The 19,594-nt window shown below is 34.9% G+C and overlaps 2 protein-coding genes across 6 annotated transcripts; both read left to right on the forward strand.

Annotated features, from left to right (window-relative positions):
* The first annotated feature begins 1,784 nt into the window (after positions 1-1,784).
* LOC105141418 (probable UDP-N-acetylglucosamine--peptide N-acetylglucosaminyltransferase SPINDLY) lies at positions 1,785-13,723 on the forward strand. Of its 3 annotated transcripts, none has more exons than XM_011048626.1 (18): positions 1,785-2,179; positions 2,730-3,178; positions 3,960-4,121; positions 4,221-4,396; positions 4,503-4,578; positions 4,783-4,911; positions 5,166-5,285; positions 5,368-5,436; positions 5,523-5,604; positions 6,026-6,120; positions 6,883-6,947; positions 7,574-7,772; positions 8,267-8,461; positions 10,897-10,991; positions 11,095-11,230; positions 11,348-11,565; positions 11,789-11,916; positions 12,903-13,723. In XM_011048626.1, exons 2-18 carry the CDS (start codon positions 2,768-2,770, stop codon positions 13,325-13,327), a joined length of 2,781 nt encoding a protein of 926 aa, XP_011046928.1. In that variant the 5' UTR covers positions 1,785-2,179; positions 2,730-2,767; the 3' UTR covers positions 13,328-13,723. The 3 variants fall into 3 exon arrangements, with proteins under 3 accessions (XP_011046928.1, XP_011046929.1, XP_011046930.1); XM_011048627.1 differs by having other exon boundaries at positions 2,742-3,178; XM_011048628.1 differs by lacking the exon at positions 1,785-2,179 and adding an exon at positions 2,367-2,486.
* Positions 13,724-15,981: 2,258 nt separating this feature from the next.
* LOC105141420 (WD repeat-containing protein LWD1-like) lies at positions 15,982-18,863 on the forward strand. Of its 3 annotated transcripts, XM_011048629.1 has the most exons (3): positions 15,982-16,104; positions 16,284-16,371; positions 17,494-18,863. In XM_011048629.1, exon 3 carries the CDS (start codon positions 17,550-17,552, stop codon positions 18,576-18,578), a length of 1,029 nt encoding a protein of 342 aa, XP_011046931.1. In that variant the 5' UTR covers positions 15,982-16,104; positions 16,284-16,371; positions 17,494-17,549; the 3' UTR covers positions 18,579-18,863. The 3 variants fall into 3 exon arrangements, with proteins under 3 accessions (XP_011046931.1, XP_011046932.1, XP_011046934.1); XM_011048630.1 differs by lacking the exon at positions 16,284-16,371; XM_011048632.1 differs by lacking the exons at positions 15,982-16,104; positions 16,284-16,371 and adding an exon at positions 16,418-16,552.
* The last annotated feature ends 731 nt before the right edge of the window (positions 18,864-19,594 follow it).

A 19,594-nucleotide genomic window follows, 5' to 3' on the forward strand; every position in this document is an offset into this window, starting at 1 on the left:
TACTTAATTTTATTTATCTACATCTTACTCGTTAAAAACCCAACACAACATTATATATATATAGAAAAGCATAACAATGCATGGTAAAAAAAAAAAAAAATTAATCAAGAAAATTATTTATTGTTTTTAAAAGTTAATGCATCAGTTTACTATAATGAAAGAAACTCACCATAAAATACGAGTTCAAACTATTATCCTCCAGCACAAATATTTTTGTGTGTGGACCGCTTCATAAATTTTTAACACTTTTATACATGTTTTCTTGTTATAATTTCTAATACAATATTTTTATATAAATTGTCTCATCATAAATATCTGATACAATAACTCTTACTACAACATTTTTATACATCATTTCATTATAGGTCCTACCACTAAGATTTTTTATAGCAATTGACAAGAACAAAATAACATATTAGTTCCTCAACGTCTTTTTTCTAAGAAAAAACTTTCTCATCCTTTCATGAACGAGCATATCCTATCCTATATTTTTTTTTAATTATTGTTATTCACCTATTAACAACAATCACAAATTCATAATACAATACTTTTATAATAAGCATCTCATCATCAGTTTTATCATTATAATATTCAATAACAATTATTAACAGAAACAAAAATAATATTTTTTTCCTTAAAAGAAGTCACTTTATCATCTTCTGCAAAAACATGTCCTATTTCACAATTTTTTCCGATCATGATTATTTTACAATGCACAATAACTAATCATGTAGAATTGTTGAACCATGATAATTATCCATTGGTATGGTGATTTGATAACATAACAAAAATTATTAGGAATCACTTGGTATCAACTCACCCAAATATAAGTGAAAAATAACAATGTTTATTACAAGTCAAGTCCCATAAAGATCAACAACACCATAACTTGAGGAAACTCTTAAAATATTTAATTTTATTTATTCACCCTCATTGCTAAAAAAATTATGACAAATCTTTATATAAAAAAGCTAGAAAACACTGATTAATTATACTAATATTGAATATAAAAAATAAAAGAGTGTTCTTTTCAAGTAAAAAAATAAAATTAACTAAAAAAAATATTTATTTTTCCAAATGCACTACACAAGGTTTTTCTTTTTGGCTGAATTTGGGTTCGAGTCATCTGATTAAAAATAGAAGTGCATGGAGTCTAAATGCACATAATGACTGCTCTTGGAGATGTTAAAGAGCTTGTATTTCTTTGGAAATAATTGCTCCCAGGATTGTATTTCTTCGGAAAGGATCTGTAGTGGCAATTTCTCTTTACTGGTATAGCTTTATTGCCTGGCTTTGCGATCTTCACAGGTTGTCAGCAAAAGTCTGACAAGTGCAACGGGGAAGAGACATGCAGGCTGCTTGTTCTTCATGTAATCGGGTCGCAGAAGATCAGATAATATGGCAGTGCATTATACAGAGGAGTGGGGTCCAAATGCAATTAAGGGACTGGCAAACAGAGCTTGCTTGGGCTCTCTCTGTTTTTTGTTTTCGTATAGAAAGGGAGCTTTCTCTCAGTCTTGCTGAGGCAGGCTTGGCGCTCATGAAAGGAACAGGAGGGTTTATGGGAAGCTGACCTTAATTCAGTCGAGACTCTTTCAAAACAAGGCTTTTGCAAGAGGCTCAGCTTAATAGTAAATACTTCGATATTTGCAGAAAAATTAATATTAAAAAAATTTAGGTTAATATTATATTTTCTTTTTTAATTAATATGTAAATTGTCTGAAAACAGCTTTAAAAAGTATAAAAAAGAGAGTGCACACTTCCATTGCTCCACCGGTAGCTGCCATATCAAAGAGTGATGGTACAAAAATGAAATTATTGTGGAGATAAGAGGGCAAAAGCAACACAAAACCAAACAAAAGGCAACAGAGTCCTCTCCTGTTTGTAATTTAACGAACACACCAACACCAAGCAGGTGGCTCGACCGTTTTCTCTCTGGTTGTGGGACGCTTCTATCGCTTTCTCGCTGTCGGAGACCGGAATTTAAAGAGAGAGTGCCGTGTCTCCGTTTCAACTTTCGAATAATAACCTCTTAAAATTAGTATAACTCTCTCTGAAAATTCTGTCTTTGGACACTCACTTACTCCGGCCAACCTTAGCCTACACCTATCTCTCTTCTTGTCAGACGCCATTCCTTATTAAAAGTCTTTTGCTCTAGTGGGTTTTTGTTTTCTTGAATGTGAGTATCAAAATCTCTATTTTTTTAAACACTTTTTATCTTGTCTTCTTGAGTTTCTCGTTTCCTTTTTTTTTCTGCGTATCGAATTGGATAAAAACCCTTAATTTTTATCTTCTACTTCTATATGGGTTTTGCTGGGGTTTGATGATTCTTTCGTGATGTTTTAATTATTTTCTTCTTCTTTTAGGGTTTTATTAAATGATCAGCTGGGGTTCAAGATGGTAGCTTTGCTAAATCAAGCAGTTTCTTGAATCAGTTTTGACCTAGTTAGGGTTTCCAATTGTGTGTTCAATGCAGTTATAATGATGTAAAAACACTTCTTTCTCTCTTTAACATTGAAAATCCTGGTTTTTGTTGTGCTTGTCATTCCATGGAGGCAAGGTGAAGTGGTTGTTTTAGTAATTTGAAGTTGAATTTCAGTGCAATTTAATGTCTCATAAAGCCTGAAACTCTATGCATTTAAAGTTCAAGCATTGGGTAAAGCCTTGCATTTGTGGTTTGTTTTTTTGACGTGCGGTGGTTGTGAATGAAAAGTTGATTATTTTCGTAGATACTCCTATAGGAAAGAGAGAATCTCGGTATACCCAGATGGCGTGGACAGAGAATGATGCTGGTAATGTGAGAGAGAAGGAACCGATTGGGGATAATGGTTTCTTGAAGGGATCACGGCCTTCACCTGGCCCTAGTGGCTCTCGTGTTGGTTCGTCTCCAGCACAGAAGGGGTTTGAAGGGAAGGACGCACTCTCTTATGCCAACATTCTTCGATCGAGAAATAAATTTGCTGATGCTCTTGCTCTTTACGAGAGTGCCCTGGAGAATGATAGTAGAAATGCTGAGGCTTACATCGGAAAAGGAATATGCTTGCAGATGCAGAACATGGAAAGGCTTGCTTTTGATAGTTTTGCTGAAGCTATTAAGCTGGACCCAGAGAACGCGTGTGCCCTGACACATTGTGGTATACTGTACAAGGATGAGGGTCGTCTGTTAGAGGCTGCTGAAGTAAGCTCATGACCATCAATTCATCTTCATCACATCAGTAAATAAGATGTTTGTTATAATTAGAAGTCACAGTTTGCAAGCAAACTTGTATTGCAATTTTATTTACAGGTTGGATTTAATTGCTTGCTATTCGAATTGTTAAGTATGCTAGTACAGATTAGAAGTCTCATTTCCCCCTTTTTTTGTGATGCTTTACTAGCTTTCCTACGCATATAGACTGGCTTTATCGTGCTTGTGGATCTTATGCATCTAAAAAAAAGGGGATCGGTGATTGCTGATACTGATAACTAGTTCCTACGTTCTTTGCATGATAAATTGGAATTGAGAGAATTTGTAGTCGATATACTCATCGCTCAGCTGTCCGTGCATGTGTATGAACTCAGATGGATGCTTCATCCTGCATTTGTTGAAAATAAAGCTAAAAGTAAATATTGTTCAATTTCTTTTTCAAAAATAACTTAGTGTTTTCACTTTTCCTGCTGGTAACAGTAGTTTTTAGCTCTCATTTTGAGCTTCTGTATTTGCTCGTAAGGAGTGTTCTGGGTAGCTATGAAATTCTGTCTATCAATGTCAGCCTGATAGCTGCTATGGATAAGGGCATGTTTACCACCTCTTGCTGTAATTTTTTTTGTGAATTGCATTCTACAATGTACTGAAACTATGTCATTGCTAATTATATATGTTTATATGTGAGTTGATCATGCTTTGGGTTTTGGTTTTGCAACTATATATTATATGCAAAAGTTGATTTATAAGATTTTAGTGATTTTTTCTTGTGTAGTCGTATCACAAGGCTTTGAAAGCTGATCCTTCATACAAGCCAGCTTCGGAGTGCCTAGCCATTGTTTTAACAGATCTTGGAACCAGCTTAAAGCTCTCTGGTAATACACAAGAGGGAATTCAGAAGTATTATGATGCTCTTAAAGTAGATCCGCACTATGCGGTAATATTATTTTTTTTCTCATTCCCACTCCCAGAATCTTGTGTTTCTATGTTTGTTTTCCACTTTTCATTTGTAAATAGTCATACTTCTTATGTGCAGCCTGCATATTATAACCTTGGTGTTGTGTATTCTGAAATGATGCAATATGACACTGCCCTTAGTTGCTATGAGAAGGCTGCAATAGAGAGGCCTATGTATGCTGAAGCATACTGCAACATGGGTGTCATCTACAAAAACAGAGGTGACCTAGAATCAGCCATTGCCTGTTATGAGAGGTATGCCTGCCACTTATTTTACTTTTCTATTGGGCCCTGCACATAAGTTGTACATACTTTCAATGCCTCTGCTGATGATTGTTCCTTAATTATATTATTCTTTCAGGTGTCTAGCTGTGTCACCCAACTTTGAGATTGCAAAGAATAATATGGCAATAGCATTGACAGATTTAGGAACAAAAGTGGGTTTTCCATCCTTCATGCTTAGTCTTATAATAGCTGTGAATTCACATTTGCAGAGTCTTTCCTTAGATTCTGTTTGTTTTACTTAATGTCAGTTGTGTTAATTAGATGCTCAAGTAGCTTGTCTTTTCGTGAAAACTTATAGTAGAATACCTTTTTTCTTGCACATGTTTGATTTTGGATTTAATCATTTGTGTATTCAGGTTAAACTTGAGGGAGATATCAATCAAGGTGTGGCATATTACAAGAAGGCTTTGTATTATAACTGGCACTATGCTGATGCCATGTATAATCTTGGTGTTGCTTATGGTGAAATGCTGAAGTTTGAGATGGTGAATGATCTTTTAAGAATTTTACCCTGTTCTTGACCCACTATCCATTTGTACACTTTTGCCTCTAGAGCAATGAGGATTGACAAATTTATAGCAACATGCTAAAAAAGTTGAGCTTGGAACTTATTTTTCATCGATGCCAAGTTATATATATAACTACACACATACACTTAAGTTTTTAGCTAGTTTTATTTATTTCTTATTGCAATAATTTTATTATTCATTGATTGAGTAAATCTATTCCATGTGAGCAGGCAATTGTGTTCTATGAACTTGCTTTCCACTTCAATCCTCACTGTGCAGAGGCATGCAACAATTTAGGTGTAATATACAAAGACCGAGACAACCTTGATAAAGCTGTGGAGTGTTATCAGGCAAGTTCAGATACTTGTACAGTTTTTAAGTTTTCATTCTTCAGTGATGGAAATCATGTTCATCATTATTTTTGTTTTGCAGTTAGCTTTATCAATCAAACCAAACTTCTCTCAGTCATTGAACAACCTTGGTGTTGTTTACACTGTCCAGGTCCTAAATGAAATCATACTCGATGCACATTATTTTAGTTTATTATATATCTGGCATGTTGCTGACCAGATCCTTCCTATTTGCAGGGTAAAATGGATGCTGCTGCAAGCATGATTGAGAAAGCTATCATGGCAAATCCGACATATGCTGAAGCATATAATAACTTAGGTATCTCTCTCTCTCTCGCTCGCTCGCTCGCTCACACTCTTGTATCTGCCCTTCGATAAGAAAAAGGTCACTGTGAGCTCTGATGAGTTTGCTTTTCAGATGTTTCATTGATTCTGAAACAATTATCTTAGATTTTATTTGCAGTGTGACAATTTTCCTTTATAAATCAGATTCCTTTTCTATATGGAAACAAACACACCCTCCCCGATGTGTTTGCTTTTCAGATGTTTCATCGATTCTGATATAAGTATCTTAGATTTCATTTGTACTGTGACAATTTTCCTTTATAAATTTGATTCCTGTTCTACATGGAAACACCCCCCCCCCCCCCCCCCCAAAAAAAAAAAAAAAACAAAAGAGAAAAGGCTAGTACCAATTTTTTCTTCTGCTACATGTCATTTTATTTATCCTTTACTTGTAGGAGTTCTTTACAGAGATGTTGGCAATATAACTATGGCAATCAGTGCTTACGAGCAATGCCTGGAGATAGATCCTGATTCTCGCAATGCAGGCCAGGTGCTGTTACACTTTCAGTTACTTGAGTAAATGCTAAGTGCTTGCCAAGTTCTGTCGGTTGTCATAAACATGCTCCTTTTAGTCCTCTAATGCTATAAGAGATTTTACTCAATATGTTTGAACTGTAATTTTTTTTAAGCTGGTCTAGTGGCATGAATGAACAGTTGAGTTTAAATATGAAAGGCTTTAACTATAACATTGGATGGGAAGGACATTGCTTCTTAGAGGCCATGGGAGTGGAGGTTATGTATTGGTTAATGATTGTTGTGAAAGGACAAAACCTACTTCTTATTTTGTTCACTTGATTTTATTCTTAAATACAGATGCTTTACATTCAGTAGTAGTGCCACATGTGCTACTTTCCCCATTTTTCATTCTTTCTCTTGAATGGTAATTGGCTTCACAAGTGGGGGAGGGGAGGTGGGCAGCTGCATGGAATGGTGATGATTGTAGAAGGAAGAATTCTTCTTGGTTTTATTCTTTTACATGAACGCTTTTACATTCTTCAAGTGGCCTAACAGTAGAAGTGATGGCCCAACTGCTACCTCCACTTTTTTTTCTTTATAAAAAAGGACGGAAATTTTTTATCAAAGTATTGTACTGTTTGAATGTCTTAAACATGGTCAGAGTTGGTGCCAAGATCAAACAGCTCGTATATTCATTGATTGTATGCCAGACATTGTTGTCTGTATGATGGGTGTAGGATCCTCTTTGTTGTATCATTGCTTTCTCTTATCTATATCTATGAACTTTCAATGCCAGAATCGGTTGCTTGCAATGAACTACATAAACGAGGGACATGATGATAAGCTTTTTCAGGCTCACAGGTAGGGTTTAACTCCAATGGGCTAGGCATTTCATTTTCATTTCAATTCTTTTAAGAATCTTCTAATGAGGTCATTGTCTTCTCCCAGTGAAGCCATTTAATATGGCACTTGGAAAATATTTCCTATACTGATTATGAGGGTGGAAGACTACAAGCAAACACCATCATGATATAAAATAATTTGTTTTTCAAATAAAAAATTTAAATGAGTTGAGAAATTTGAGGAAGAACATTATTAGCATTCAGTTTGTGAATATTCTTTTTTATGTCTGTTTTCTACTTTCTGTCCATTGTAGATTTTGGGATTGAATGATATATCTTCATTATTAAGCTACTGCAATTGTCCTTCCATCAATTTCTTACATCAAAAGACTGAATTTTATTCTTTATGGGCTTTCAAAATGATTTTTATTCAACGAAAAGTTGGGCATTTTCTTCGAACTCTATGGCTCATGCTATCATTTTTTGGTCATAGATGATTATATATAATTTGAATATGATAATAGCATTTTATGTTGTAAAGTCTTGACATTTTAAAAGAATGCCAATTTTATTGTACTTTGTAGCGTTTGGAAACTCTTAGATTGAGCTTGGTGAGCCTTATCGGAAGTGAAATGCTACATGCAGGGAATGGGGTAGGCGCTTTATGAGGTTGTATCCGCAGTACACTTCGTGGGACAACCCAAAAGTTCCAGAGAGACCACTTGTGATTGGATATGTATCTCCAGATTATTTTACTCATTCTGTATCTTATTTCATTGAGGCCCCTCTTGTCTATCATGACTATGCAAATTATATGGTGGTTGTCTATTCAGCAGTTGTGAAGGTATGCATACCATGGTTTGTCTCTATTACATATTTGTTGATTTTTGAGTATTTACGGATGTATGATTTTATGGATTTTTTTATTGCAAATATGTCTAATCAGTGTTGTCATATGAAATTCATTACTTGTTTGCCTACATCAAACCACTCGGTTTATATTTTTTATAAAAACATTCTGTTTTTTAAATATAACTGATGGCAAGAGATGGTTAGTAGTAGTCTTTTTTGAATAAACCTCCTTTATATACCACAATTGCTCAGCAGTATTGCCAATCATTTTGCTTCATGTTCATTTTAATTTGTGACTCTGATGGTCAAGTTCACAATCCATGGCATCCACAAAACAGGCAACTCTTTCCAGCACTTTGATGCTAATCACTGCCTTGATTCTATGTTTATACCATTCAATTAGAGCATTGTGTAGTATGCTTACAAATCTGCAAGACATCCGTGAGCTATGTTGATATTCTGGATTTTCTGTTCTAATGATTGCAGTCTGATGCAAAAACGAATAGGTTTAGGGAGAAAGTTTTAAAAAAGGGTGGGATGTGGAGGGATATATACGGGATTGATGAGAAGAAGGTTGCAAGCATGGTTAGAGAAGATAAAGTTGACATTTTGGTTGAACTCACTGGACATACAGCTAACAATAAGTTGGGAATGATGGCATGCCGACCAGCACCTGTTCAGGTATGCCTTAGGTTTTAGTTTCCTTTTCCTTTTCTTTCCTTTTTTTTTTTTTGGTGTGTGGTTCTTTCCTTGATGTTATCTTGTGAGGAGTCCATTCATAGTATATATTATTTAAGAAGTTGTGTATGCTCTGACTTTTTATGCAAACAATTAATAGTATATCTTTCCTTATAGGTTGTTTTGGATTTGTTGATGTCAGTAATTATCATGCTTTTGGCTTTGGTTTATTGATCATAATTTTTGTCCACCTATATGGCCACTTCTATGGATAACAAATTGACTCATGAAGTCCATTTTTGCTGTCTATAAATTAGCACTTTGCAGAGCTTGAAATGGCCAATGATTTATACACTTCATATCTCTTTTTTACAGCTATACTTCAATTTTATTTGACTCTGTAAAAGGCACATATATACGTAACTCAGTTTCCTGAACCTCCTATATTGGGAATATTCATTTTCCATGCATGCTTTTGTATGAGGAACTTGTTAGATTCGTGCTTGTAGGTAGCGTGTGCATAGTTTCTTGAAGTGAGATTCTGGACTTGTTAAAATTTATGCCTCTGGGAGAATCATATTGTTTTGATTAGCTTTGGTTCTTAAACAATTTGAATAAACTTCTTCAATGATCAAGGTTTTTGTTATTGGTGCCTGCATGAGAAAGAGCGCAACTTTATTGGAGGCTGCTGACTTGCATATAGTTAATTAGCCTACAAAGTGGGACTGGACAGCACAGTTTTTGTTGGCTAGGTGTTTGGGGTGAACTTGGGAATTTTCCGGTCCCATCTCTAAAAAATGTCCCATTCTTGTCTGATATGACTAAGTTATTCTGTCTTGTTGGTCCATAAAATAAATCGTTAGGTATTTTGAATGATTCATTGATGATATATCTATCCAATCTTCCGACCCATCTACATGAAACTTAGTCAAGTTGTCTTTGGCAACTTCTATATGATGAGTTGTCATAGCTACTGGAAATGCTGCACTGGCAGAGCATATCTGTGCATTAATCAAAGTGTTTGTCAGCTCTTTTTCTTTCCTTTTCCATATAATCGGATGCCTTAATTTCTTAGCCGAGGAGTCTTCAGGACAGGGCCTCATATTACATTTGGAGAGGCCAAATTAGGGAAAAGAAATTTATGAAAAGCCAAAAGTTAAAATCTACTAATTTTAGGATTAGAATTTCAAATTATTCAGGAGGGAGACAGGGAAAATATTATTTGCCAAATTACAAGACCTATTTTGTACTGTTTGAAGCTGAATTAAATTTGTTAAATTATTGTGAAGCTCAAGAAATAACGTCACTCTCATCTTCCTCAGGCCTGTCATGTCACTGTGATTGAGCTGGCAACTTCTCTGGCCATCAAAGTCTGTTTTTGTACCAACAAAATGATTCTTATAACAACCCAATTATCATCCATCCTCAAAAATCATTTCAATTCATGGTTTAGATACAGAAGATTTTGGGAGCATTTCTTGTGGTTTTATTTATTTATTTATTATGGTGTGTGTTTGATCTGGTGATCCTAGGATCAAAACCTTCATTTTGATCTCTTTATCTCCATGTTTACTGCCAAAAACATTGAACACCAGAAACTCACATCTTTCAAGCTTCAAAACAAATTAAGCAAATAATGATTGTTTGTGACATGAATATATATTTGTTGCAATTTAAAAAATGTACTCCCACTAGTTTGTGATATGATTAAAATAATTGTTTGGTTAATTCAATTGCTATGAATTATAATGAATTTAATTGTTTTCTTTTACATTAAAGTACCACAGATTAAAAGCAAGATAGGACAAGGGTATCATTATTGTTATCATATGTTGTCCTGTCCTGTCCACTATCTTGTCATCCATAAAACAGGGCAATTGTCCAGTCCACTCCAGTCCTCTGTGCACTGACGGAATAATGGAAAAGCCACATGTTGCGTCCTCTTCTGTCCCATGTATCAAACACAGCCTTATGGACTAAGCTTTCACCATTCTCAACAAGTGGTGAGTTGAAAAATGAAATTAAACCATATGATGCAGATCCTACCATTTCCTCTTCGATCCTTTCCCAATCTTGGTCATATAATCTTTTTAGTCAAGATCTTGGTTTGTATTGGTTCATGGTTAGCTTGTCTTCAGGATATGATTGAGGGTCAGGATTCTTTAAACCATTAAAAGTTAGCTAGAAAAAAAATATCTGGATGCTAAAAATGTTATAAAAATCCCCTAAACGAGGACAAAACTCATGAAGCATTAAAAAAATAGGCATAAATGCAGACAATATTTGCACATGTTAAAAAAGAAAAAGAAAATCCCCGTCTCTGCTTATGTTTTGGATCCTATTCCTATTTGCTCCACTTGGATTTTTTTTATTTTTTCAATTTGGAATGGACTATTAATTTGTCTCCGACCTTGTTTTTTGACTAACCTTTATTTTAGGTGACTTGGATTGGTTACCCGAACACAACTGGCTTGCCTGCCATTGATTACAGAATTACTGATTCATTCACTGACCCTCCTCAGACTAAACAAAAGTAGGACCACTTGTTACTTTCTTGAGGATATTGTTCTTAAATATAGCTCAGTAGGAATATTATTTTATGTTATCCATGACCTTATATGCATATTCAATGACAGGCATGTTGAGGAGTTGGTTCGTTTACCAGAATGCTTCCTTTGTTACATACCTTCTCCAGAGGCTGGGCCTGTTACTCCAACTCCTGCTCTTTCTAATGGCTTTATCACATTTGGTAGCTTTAATAATCTGGCAAAGGTATTGTTTAGTTTTGTAATTAGACTATTAAACCACTATCTATAGTGGCAAAATTCTTCTGATTGCTTCCATGTTTTGTGTCCCTCTTTTTGGGCCTTTTATTATGTCTCCCCACAGATAACACCTAAGGTGTTGCAAGTTTGGGCTAGGATACTTTGTGCAGTTCCGAACTCCCGCCTTGTGGTGAAATGCAAGCCATTTGGCTGTGATAGTGTTAGACAGAGATTCCTTGCAGTGTTGGAGCAGCTGGGGTTGGAACCACTGCGTGTCGATCTCCTGCCTCTAATTCTTCTTAATCATGATCACATGCAAGCATATTCTCTAATGGACATAAGGTAAGATCTTTAGTTATCATATATACTTGCAACCACTTATTGTTTCTTTCTGGAAACAGTTAATAAGCAAAATATGCTCTATATATGCTTAGTTGATACCTAACCTTCTATCATCCTATCCTGAGATTTGTTCACATTATTTAGACATACATGCTTTTCCAGTGTGCTTCTGGCTTGTCATTTGAATCTTCTTCATGGCTTACTTTATATGTATTTGATGTAGCTTGGACACTTTTCCATATGCTGGTACAACAACAACATGTGAATCTTTGTACATGGGAGTTCCATGCATTACTATGGCTGGTGCTGTACATGCTCACAATGTTGGCGTGAGTCTTCTCAGCAAAGTTGGTGAGGACCTTTCATTTCTTATTTTTGTTTCATTTCTATCTCAAATTACTCTCGGTTTATATGCCTCATTGCATTCGTTGCTTACGAAGTGCCTGTTTGACCTGACCTTGAGTTTACCAAAAGCAGGTTTAAAGTAAAAAAAAGCTGGTTTATGATTGTCGGTAACCTTTTAAAACCATGATTTTGTATACTCAATGCTCTTGAAGACATGGTTTTCATTTCTTCTTTTTGTTTCATTTCTATCTCAAATTACTCTCGGTTTGCATGCCTTATTGCATTCGTTGGTTTTGAAGTGCTTGTTTGGCTTGACCTTGAGTATACCAAAAGCAGGTTTCAAGTAAAAAAGGCTGGTTTATGAGTGCTGGTAGCCTTTTAAAACCATGATTTTGTAAACTCAATACACTTGAAGACATGGTTTTGAATGCTTTGTCAAGATCATAGTTTTGAAAACTCAATCCCTAATAGAGCCAGTAACAAGAAGGAAAAGAAAAAAAAAAAGAAGTCATCTCATATGATGCCCTAGTAAAACGAAAAGGACAAACTCCTTGCCTTAACCATAGATGGTCTGGATGAAACATAGCTTTTTGGATTTATATGAAATTTTCCATGATATTATTCCAAATGATTAACTCTGCTGGAATGAGAATTTTATGTCACCTGTCATTGTGGTGATCTAATGGTATGGACACTGTATATGTGCTGCTTTCATGTAATGTAATGTTTTTTTCTTCTTCAAAGTTTCCACCATTCACTTTCAAATTCAAATTTAATACATGCTGTTTTCTGATATTTAGATTCTCATAATTCGGATTGGAGCTATTTGGTTGGAATTTTTTATTAGCTTTTAGAATCTGAAGCATTAATTATCCAGAATGAATCCATAATGTTTTTTTGCACATCTATGCTTTATGAGTCTTTGAATTTTGCTCGAGGATGTTCGGATTCTTCATAAATCCTTGTGGACCTTCTGGGTGATTGTAACGCAGGGTTAGGACATTTGGTTGCCAAAAATGAAGAGGAATACGTTCAATTGGCACTACAACTGGCCTCAGACATTTCGGCTCTCTCAAACTTGAGGACGAGTCTCCGGGAACTTATGTCTAAGTCTCCAGTCTGTGATGGACCAAATTTTACTCTTGGTTTAGAGACAACATACCGGAACATGTGGCACAGATACTGTAAGGGTGATGTGCCATCTTTAAGGCGCATAGAACTGCTACAGCAGGGGATTCCTGAGGATGTATTTATCAAGAATTCTGATTCAACGAGGATTACATCGGCAAGAGATGGCCCTCCTGAGTCCGTTAAAGCGAATGGATTCAGTGCAGTCTCACCACCCACAGTCAATCATTCTTGTGGAGAAAACAGGAGTCAGATAAATAATACTATAAACTCAGGCAAGCTGAGCTAAAAAAAAGTTGGTGTTCTGGTGAGACAGCTGTCGAGACTGCTTGGTGTGTGCTTGATGGATAAAAACTCCATGTATAATATCTGTAACTGTTATCTGCTGCTGGATTTGAAACTAGTATTGATTGCCATGGCGATCCCATGTTACTTTGATCTGGATCAAATCTTTTGGGGGAAAGAACTGGCGATATCTGGCAGTTCTTTAAAGTTGGACCAGAAAGAAATACAGTTAATTTGGAAGAGGTGATTATGAGGCACCTGTATCACATTTTTTTTTACCTGAATCATAGAAATTAATGGTGGCGTGTAAATTGTAATCTTAATTTGTTTAACCCTTTTTTTTTTTATGATTATGAAATGGTCTGGGGCAGATCACCATAGAAGAGGGAGTTATGATTTAGTTCTAGCCGTTGTGTATGATTGGCAGTCTGATCTCTAACAGTGAAGAAGATGAAATAGAGCAAAATATTGATACTGTGATTTTACTGACCGAAATCTGCTTCCTGTTGCAGTGAGATGCTCGTCAAGAGAGTGGTTCTAGACAGCTAGTTGTCTGAACCATTAATTGGTGAGTTCCTTTACTCAGACCCATCCTTTTGTTGGAGGAATGTGGAGGGGCGATGCTCTCAGTACAAGTGAATATGGATATGTTTGTGTATTATACAAGTTAGTGATGTTTTAATGGAGTCCGCTAATGAAGTTATAAGCTCAGAGGAGTAGTCTCTCATGACTAAACTGGATTTTTGAGTCATAATACGGATAATTCTATAAAAAGAAAATTAAAATAAATTATAAAATTTAATTTTTAAAATCAATTTAATATTTTTTTAATATTAAAAAATAAAATTAAAAAATAAATTAATTGAAACAAAATATAGTCAGCCTGAGTTAATTTATAAACTTATTAACTTTAACTTACAATCTTGTAACTTATTAACTTTAACTTACAATCTTGTAACTTGATTTATAAAATTAGAATAATTTTATAGAAAAAAATAAAATAATATAAAGATTAATTTATAATAATTAACTTAATATTAAAAAATAAAATAAAAATAAATAATAAAAACTAAAAAATTAAAATATTATTATAATAAATAATATTTTGAAAGGGGATGATAATATATTTTAGTATGTAAAATCAAATTGCATGTGAGCTTTCGAGGACAAGACAATTACGAATTTCTTTCCACGTTGATGTGTTCAATCAAGCTAAAATTTATTTTGGAAAATATCACCATTCAATAAATTTTTTTGATAAACTAAGCACAATTCAAAAATAATATAATATACGAGAACAATGTAACCTAATAAATTCTTTTTTTTTTTTTTTTTGAGATTGTGCTTTTCCAAAGAAAATAGTCTAAAGAAAAAGAAAATGAAGGTTGCATTATTGGTAATAGTGCAACTTTCACAAGACAAATGAATGTTCAAATTTCGAACATTCAACTCACAAATTTTTTTATATAATTTAAAAACCAAATAATATGAAAAAATACTTGATGATTTGAGATTTAATCTAAATCAAATTTAAAATTAAATCAATCAAGGATTTAATCAGTTTAAAAATTTAATTAAAGATTAGTTAACTTATTTAACTTGATCTAATCTCAATATCTCAATTTATTAACTATGAGTTATGTATAAATAAAAGAAGAATTATAACATTTTTCCTCGGTCCTATCAAGTTGTTTTAATGAAATAATAAAAAACCGTTGATCAATTGTTTTATATATTTAATTTATAGTTAATTGTTGGGTTAAATCAATCAGGTTTCGGGTCAAGTTTTTAGTTGCTTGAATATAAAATTTGGTTCTGTCCTCGATTTACATTGGTTTGTTTTTAAAATGTATAGAAACATTGTGGGTTTTGATGTACAGATTGTAGACAAATGAATGTTATCAATGTTACAGACAACATCTTCATTCATATGTCATGTGAAGCAAGGTTGTGTTATAATTAATAGTGCAACTTAATTTCACAACTATATGTTTTTATTATTGAGGTCATGCTGCTGGGAACAATACAATATCAAGAAATTATGTGCTGTTTTTAATAGGACAGCAAGAACATTTTGTTAAAAAAAAATAATTGGTTTTCAATATTTTTTTAAATAAAAATATATTAAAAAAATCCACAACAACATGTTTGATATTACCATTTATAAACTTGTACTATATTTTTTTAAATCCTGCCAAAACTTTTTTTGAATTGTGCTATTAAAAAAAAAATAGAATTCTAGGAGCTAAGATTGAAAACATATCTGTAACTCTACGTACAGTTAGTTGGATGTGAATAATGTCATTGTGTTAAGAAATTAATTATTAATTAACAAAATTCAAACTGAAACCTGAAACAGAAACTGGGTATGGAATCAAACCTTAATTTTCTTATCAATAGGAACAACTCCCAGGAGACAGTTAGTTGCAAGTGTTTCTTAAATTGTATAACCTTCCTGTTTATGTATGGAAACATTCGGATTCTTGAAAGCCTCTCACATGCACCTACAACAAAAATAGAAAAGAAAAGAAAGTAGTTCGTTAAAACGTGCGACCTTATCCTGAAGTAAAGTGAACCAACCATAGACGCATTGTCCTCGTGAATACTTGACCATTAGGTTTACCTTACCTTCCCATATAATTTAAAAAATAATTGTTTGCTTCTTAAGTCTGAACTTCCACCGTCCCTAGCAAGCTTCTGTGCAAAATATACATATCAACTCCACTTCTCGTCCCCCCTCTCTTGTGCACAAGCAGATCCTCTTTGCTGATCTTGAGTGCTGTAAGTTTCTCTTTATCTCGTAGTAGCAGCTGAGACTGCGATGCAAAGGAAAACATGCAACTTTGTCTTGATGCTTTTGATTTTCTTTGAATATATATGCGTGTGAGTGAGTTTAGCTATATATATATTTTTCCTATTTTTGTTTCATCTTTTCTGTTCTTTTCATTCTTCCCGGTCAGAAATACCTTTTCTGGAGTACGGTGCAACACTGATAATAAAGAGAACAAAGAAAATTGATCTAGTCGCATACGTTTCGGAGGAAGTAAGGCGAGAATAACAACATCTTTTGCATTTCTTTTAGTGTTAATTTGGGAGTTGAACACATTTTTGTAGTTTCGGTGTAGTTGCTTTTTACTATAACTTCTCTAACGTGTTTTATGCTTTTGCATGGTTACAAGGTTTCCACTGATTATGTAAACAACATATCAGAAACGAAATATTTATTGAGGTAAGAATATGGCCAGCGAACTACTAGCCAAGAACCAGGCCTTCTCATGCCATCTTGTATTTGATGCTTGAGAGTAAATCTTCAGAAAATACCCTCCATTTAGTGTACGGATTCACTTTGTTATAATCTCTTTTCTTTTCTGACTTCACTTCGCATCTTAAAATTAAAACTTTTGGTGATTCCTTTGAAAAACTATTTGACGCACATTTCAATACAACAGTAAAAAAAAAGAAGCTTTGGAGGGTAAATTTGCCTTTAAAGATTCATTTTATCTAGAAACTTGCACCGAAATATTAACTTAAAATTTTATATAGAAGTAAAATTTACCCTTCGTTTAAACTTCTATCAGATATAACTTAAATTGTGTGCGTGTGCGTGCGCATGTGTGTGTGTATATATATATATATATCGCAATCTCAGTCCCCTAGCAAAAACTAAAGGACCTCTAGTCAATTTTACTTTCAAAGTATTTGATGCCTCAGTATGTTATTGTTTTCACTAAATTAAGCAAGCATTCTTTATTGTTTGGTTGTTCATGAAATTCTCCTTTTTTAAGCCAAGTAAGCAACCTCCTCTCTCAATGGAACTGCAGCCTGCTAAGACCTCTATACACTTAGCAAACTCACGGTGCAAGGAACTCGTGACTTGCTTAGGATATCAAGAGTTCTATCTCATTAACCTAATACTAGATTAGCTTCATATTATCAATTAATTAATAACTTGTATCAAATGATGTTAGTGTTAGCTTTATCCTGATCATATCAGAGGTATACTTTGCATCAGAGGTATACATATGTATCAGTATTGAGAAGCACTCACCAGTTTGCCTGAGGGAAAACGAAAACCCGCCTTCTATCATGCTTTCCTATGATATGAGTAACTTATTTGTAGAGTGCAAAGATATGAAATTACTGTTATTTATTTATTTAAATATCATGCAGAGAGATTGGACCGGAGAGGCTCGCTTTCGTATTCTCAATAATAGATCAAAGCAACCATGCAAAGCTCTTCAGAGAAAAGACCAGGCATCTACACTTACATAGCTCAGTGGCCTATATATTCACTAGCCTGGTCGGTTCGACAGGACAAAAAATCACGTCTTGCCATAGGAAGTTTCCTTGAAGACTATAGCAACAAGGTGGAAATTGTTCAATTCAACCGCGACACTTCTGATTTCACCACTGATAGCCGCCTAATCTTCGACCACCCTTATTCACCTACAAACCTCATGTTCTTCCCCTCCGAGGATGCTGCAAATCCTGATATCATCGCCACCTCCGGAGACTACTTGCGCATATGGCAAATTCATGATGACCGAATCGAGTTGAAGTCTCTCCTTAATGGCAATAAGAGTAGTGAATTCAGTTCTGCCATAACGTCATTTGACTGGGCTGATTTCGATGTTCATCGTGTGGCCACTTCTAGTGTCGATACCACTTGTGTGATTTGGGACATAGAGAAGGAAGTTATAGACGCTCAATTAGTTGCACATGATAAAGAAGTGTTTGATATTTCATGGGGTGCATTCAATGTTTTCGCATCAGTATCGGGTGATGGCTCCGTTAGAGTTTTCGATTTAAGGAACAAAGAGAGATCAACAATAATTTATGAAAATACAATGCAAGATTGTCCTTTGCTAAGGCTAGAGTGGAACAAAAGAGACCCGAGATTTATAGCCACAGTTGGCATGGACAGTAATAAGGTTGTTATTCTGGACATTCGCTTTCCTACAACTCCTTTAATGGAGCTATGTAAGCATAAGGCAAGTGTGAATGCTATATCTTGGTCTCCATGCACCGGAAGGCAGATATGCTCGGTAGGTGATGATTCAAGGGCTTTGTTATGGGACGTGGTTAGCAAGGCCGGAGAGCGACCAGAATACAGCGGTGCTGGCGCTAATAGCCAAGTGGAACCTGAAATGTGGTATGGATCAATGGCGGCGATCAATAATGTGAGGTGGTCACCCGCGGAGTTGGATTGGATTGCTATTGCTTTCTTTACCAAGTTACAACTCCTGAAGGTCTAAGACATTGCTGTGGCATCGATCGTCGCTTCAAAATAGTTGAGTAGGTAAATAAGAAAACAGTCACATGCGGGGGTTAGATCATATGAGTGGTTGCTCCTGAACGTGGTGGTCAATGGAAAGGGAAAACACACAACGTTAACCTGGATAGGTCCCGCTGGTGACCCGTCACTGTACGAGCATACGAGGTCGGAAAACTGCCTTTTCCATCCTTGTTAAAGTGTTGACTATAAATCTAGCATTATGTATTGTCGTTTCATTAAAGTCGTTGGAGCATGAGTCTCTATTGTAGGATTATTGCCCAAGTTCCCATGATGCACGCTGCTAGGAAAAAAAAGGTCATTATCTTTGGATTTTTTTTAGTAATTTAACCATAGTTTTTAAAACTCAATCCGGTTATTAACCTGATCAAGTAATTGAATCACAGATTAGATACATTAATTTAGATTAACTAAAAAAAAAACAGCTAAAATTATGCCACTCAAACACAGCTAACTTCTACTGTTATTTCGGTAGTTTCTTAACTAAAAATAAAAAGGATAAGCTAATGCCAAACAGTTCATCCCTTTTTTTCTTTCCCTCAAAAATCCTCCATTAATGGAACTCTCCAATCACTTTATATCCATTAAAAAATCTCTGATTCTCTTTTTCACCATCAAACCACCCTTCTCCACCAAAACCCTTTAATTCACACTCACCGAAACTCACTCCTCCAGCTCGCTCACTCTAATTTGAAACCCTTAAAACCCTAGAATGCAGTTCCCTCTGTAACCAACTCATTCCCTGTAAATCAATCACTAGAAATGCAAAAATCCCAATTGGCAAGAGCAAATGAGAGAGCCAGAAGCTTCTAGACTAGACTGCAGCTGCATTGGCTGTGATAGAATCTTTCGTTAATTAGGTTTGCTTTGTGATCAATGTGTCCCCATTTCTGCTTCATTATTCTTCATCGTATATATATATATATATATATAATTGGGTCTTAGTCGGGTTTGATTGGGTGGCCTGGATCTTGGATT

The sequence above is a fragment of the Populus euphratica genome, unplaced genomic scaffold (assembly GCF_000495115.2).
Source record: "Populus euphratica unplaced genomic scaffold, PopEup_1.0 scaffold144.1, whole genome shotgun sequence".
In the NCBI taxonomy this organism is placed as follows: Eukaryota; Viridiplantae; Streptophyta; class Magnoliopsida; order Malpighiales; family Salicaceae; genus Populus; species Populus euphratica.

What these genes read in the sequence shown, in the direction of transcription:
- LOC105141418 (XM_011048626.1), top strand. Translation starts at nt 2,768, where the DNA reads ATGGCGTGGACAGAGAATGATGCTGGTAATGTGAGAGAGAAGGAACCG. An exon ending in GTCTGTTAGAGGCTGCTGAA is followed by an intron (nt 3,179 to 3,959) that starts GTAAGCTCATGA and finishes TTTCTTGTGTAG; the next exon opens with TCGTATCACAAGGCTTTGAA. An exon ending in GCTTTAATAATCTGGCAAAG is followed by an intron (nt 11,231 to 11,347) that starts GTATTGTTTAGT and finishes GTCTCCCCACAG; the next exon opens with ATAACACCTAAGGTGTTGCA.
- LOC105141420 (XM_011048629.1), top strand. Translation starts at nt 17,550, where the DNA reads ATGCAAAGCTCTTCAGAGAAAAGACCAGGCATCTACACTTACATAGCT.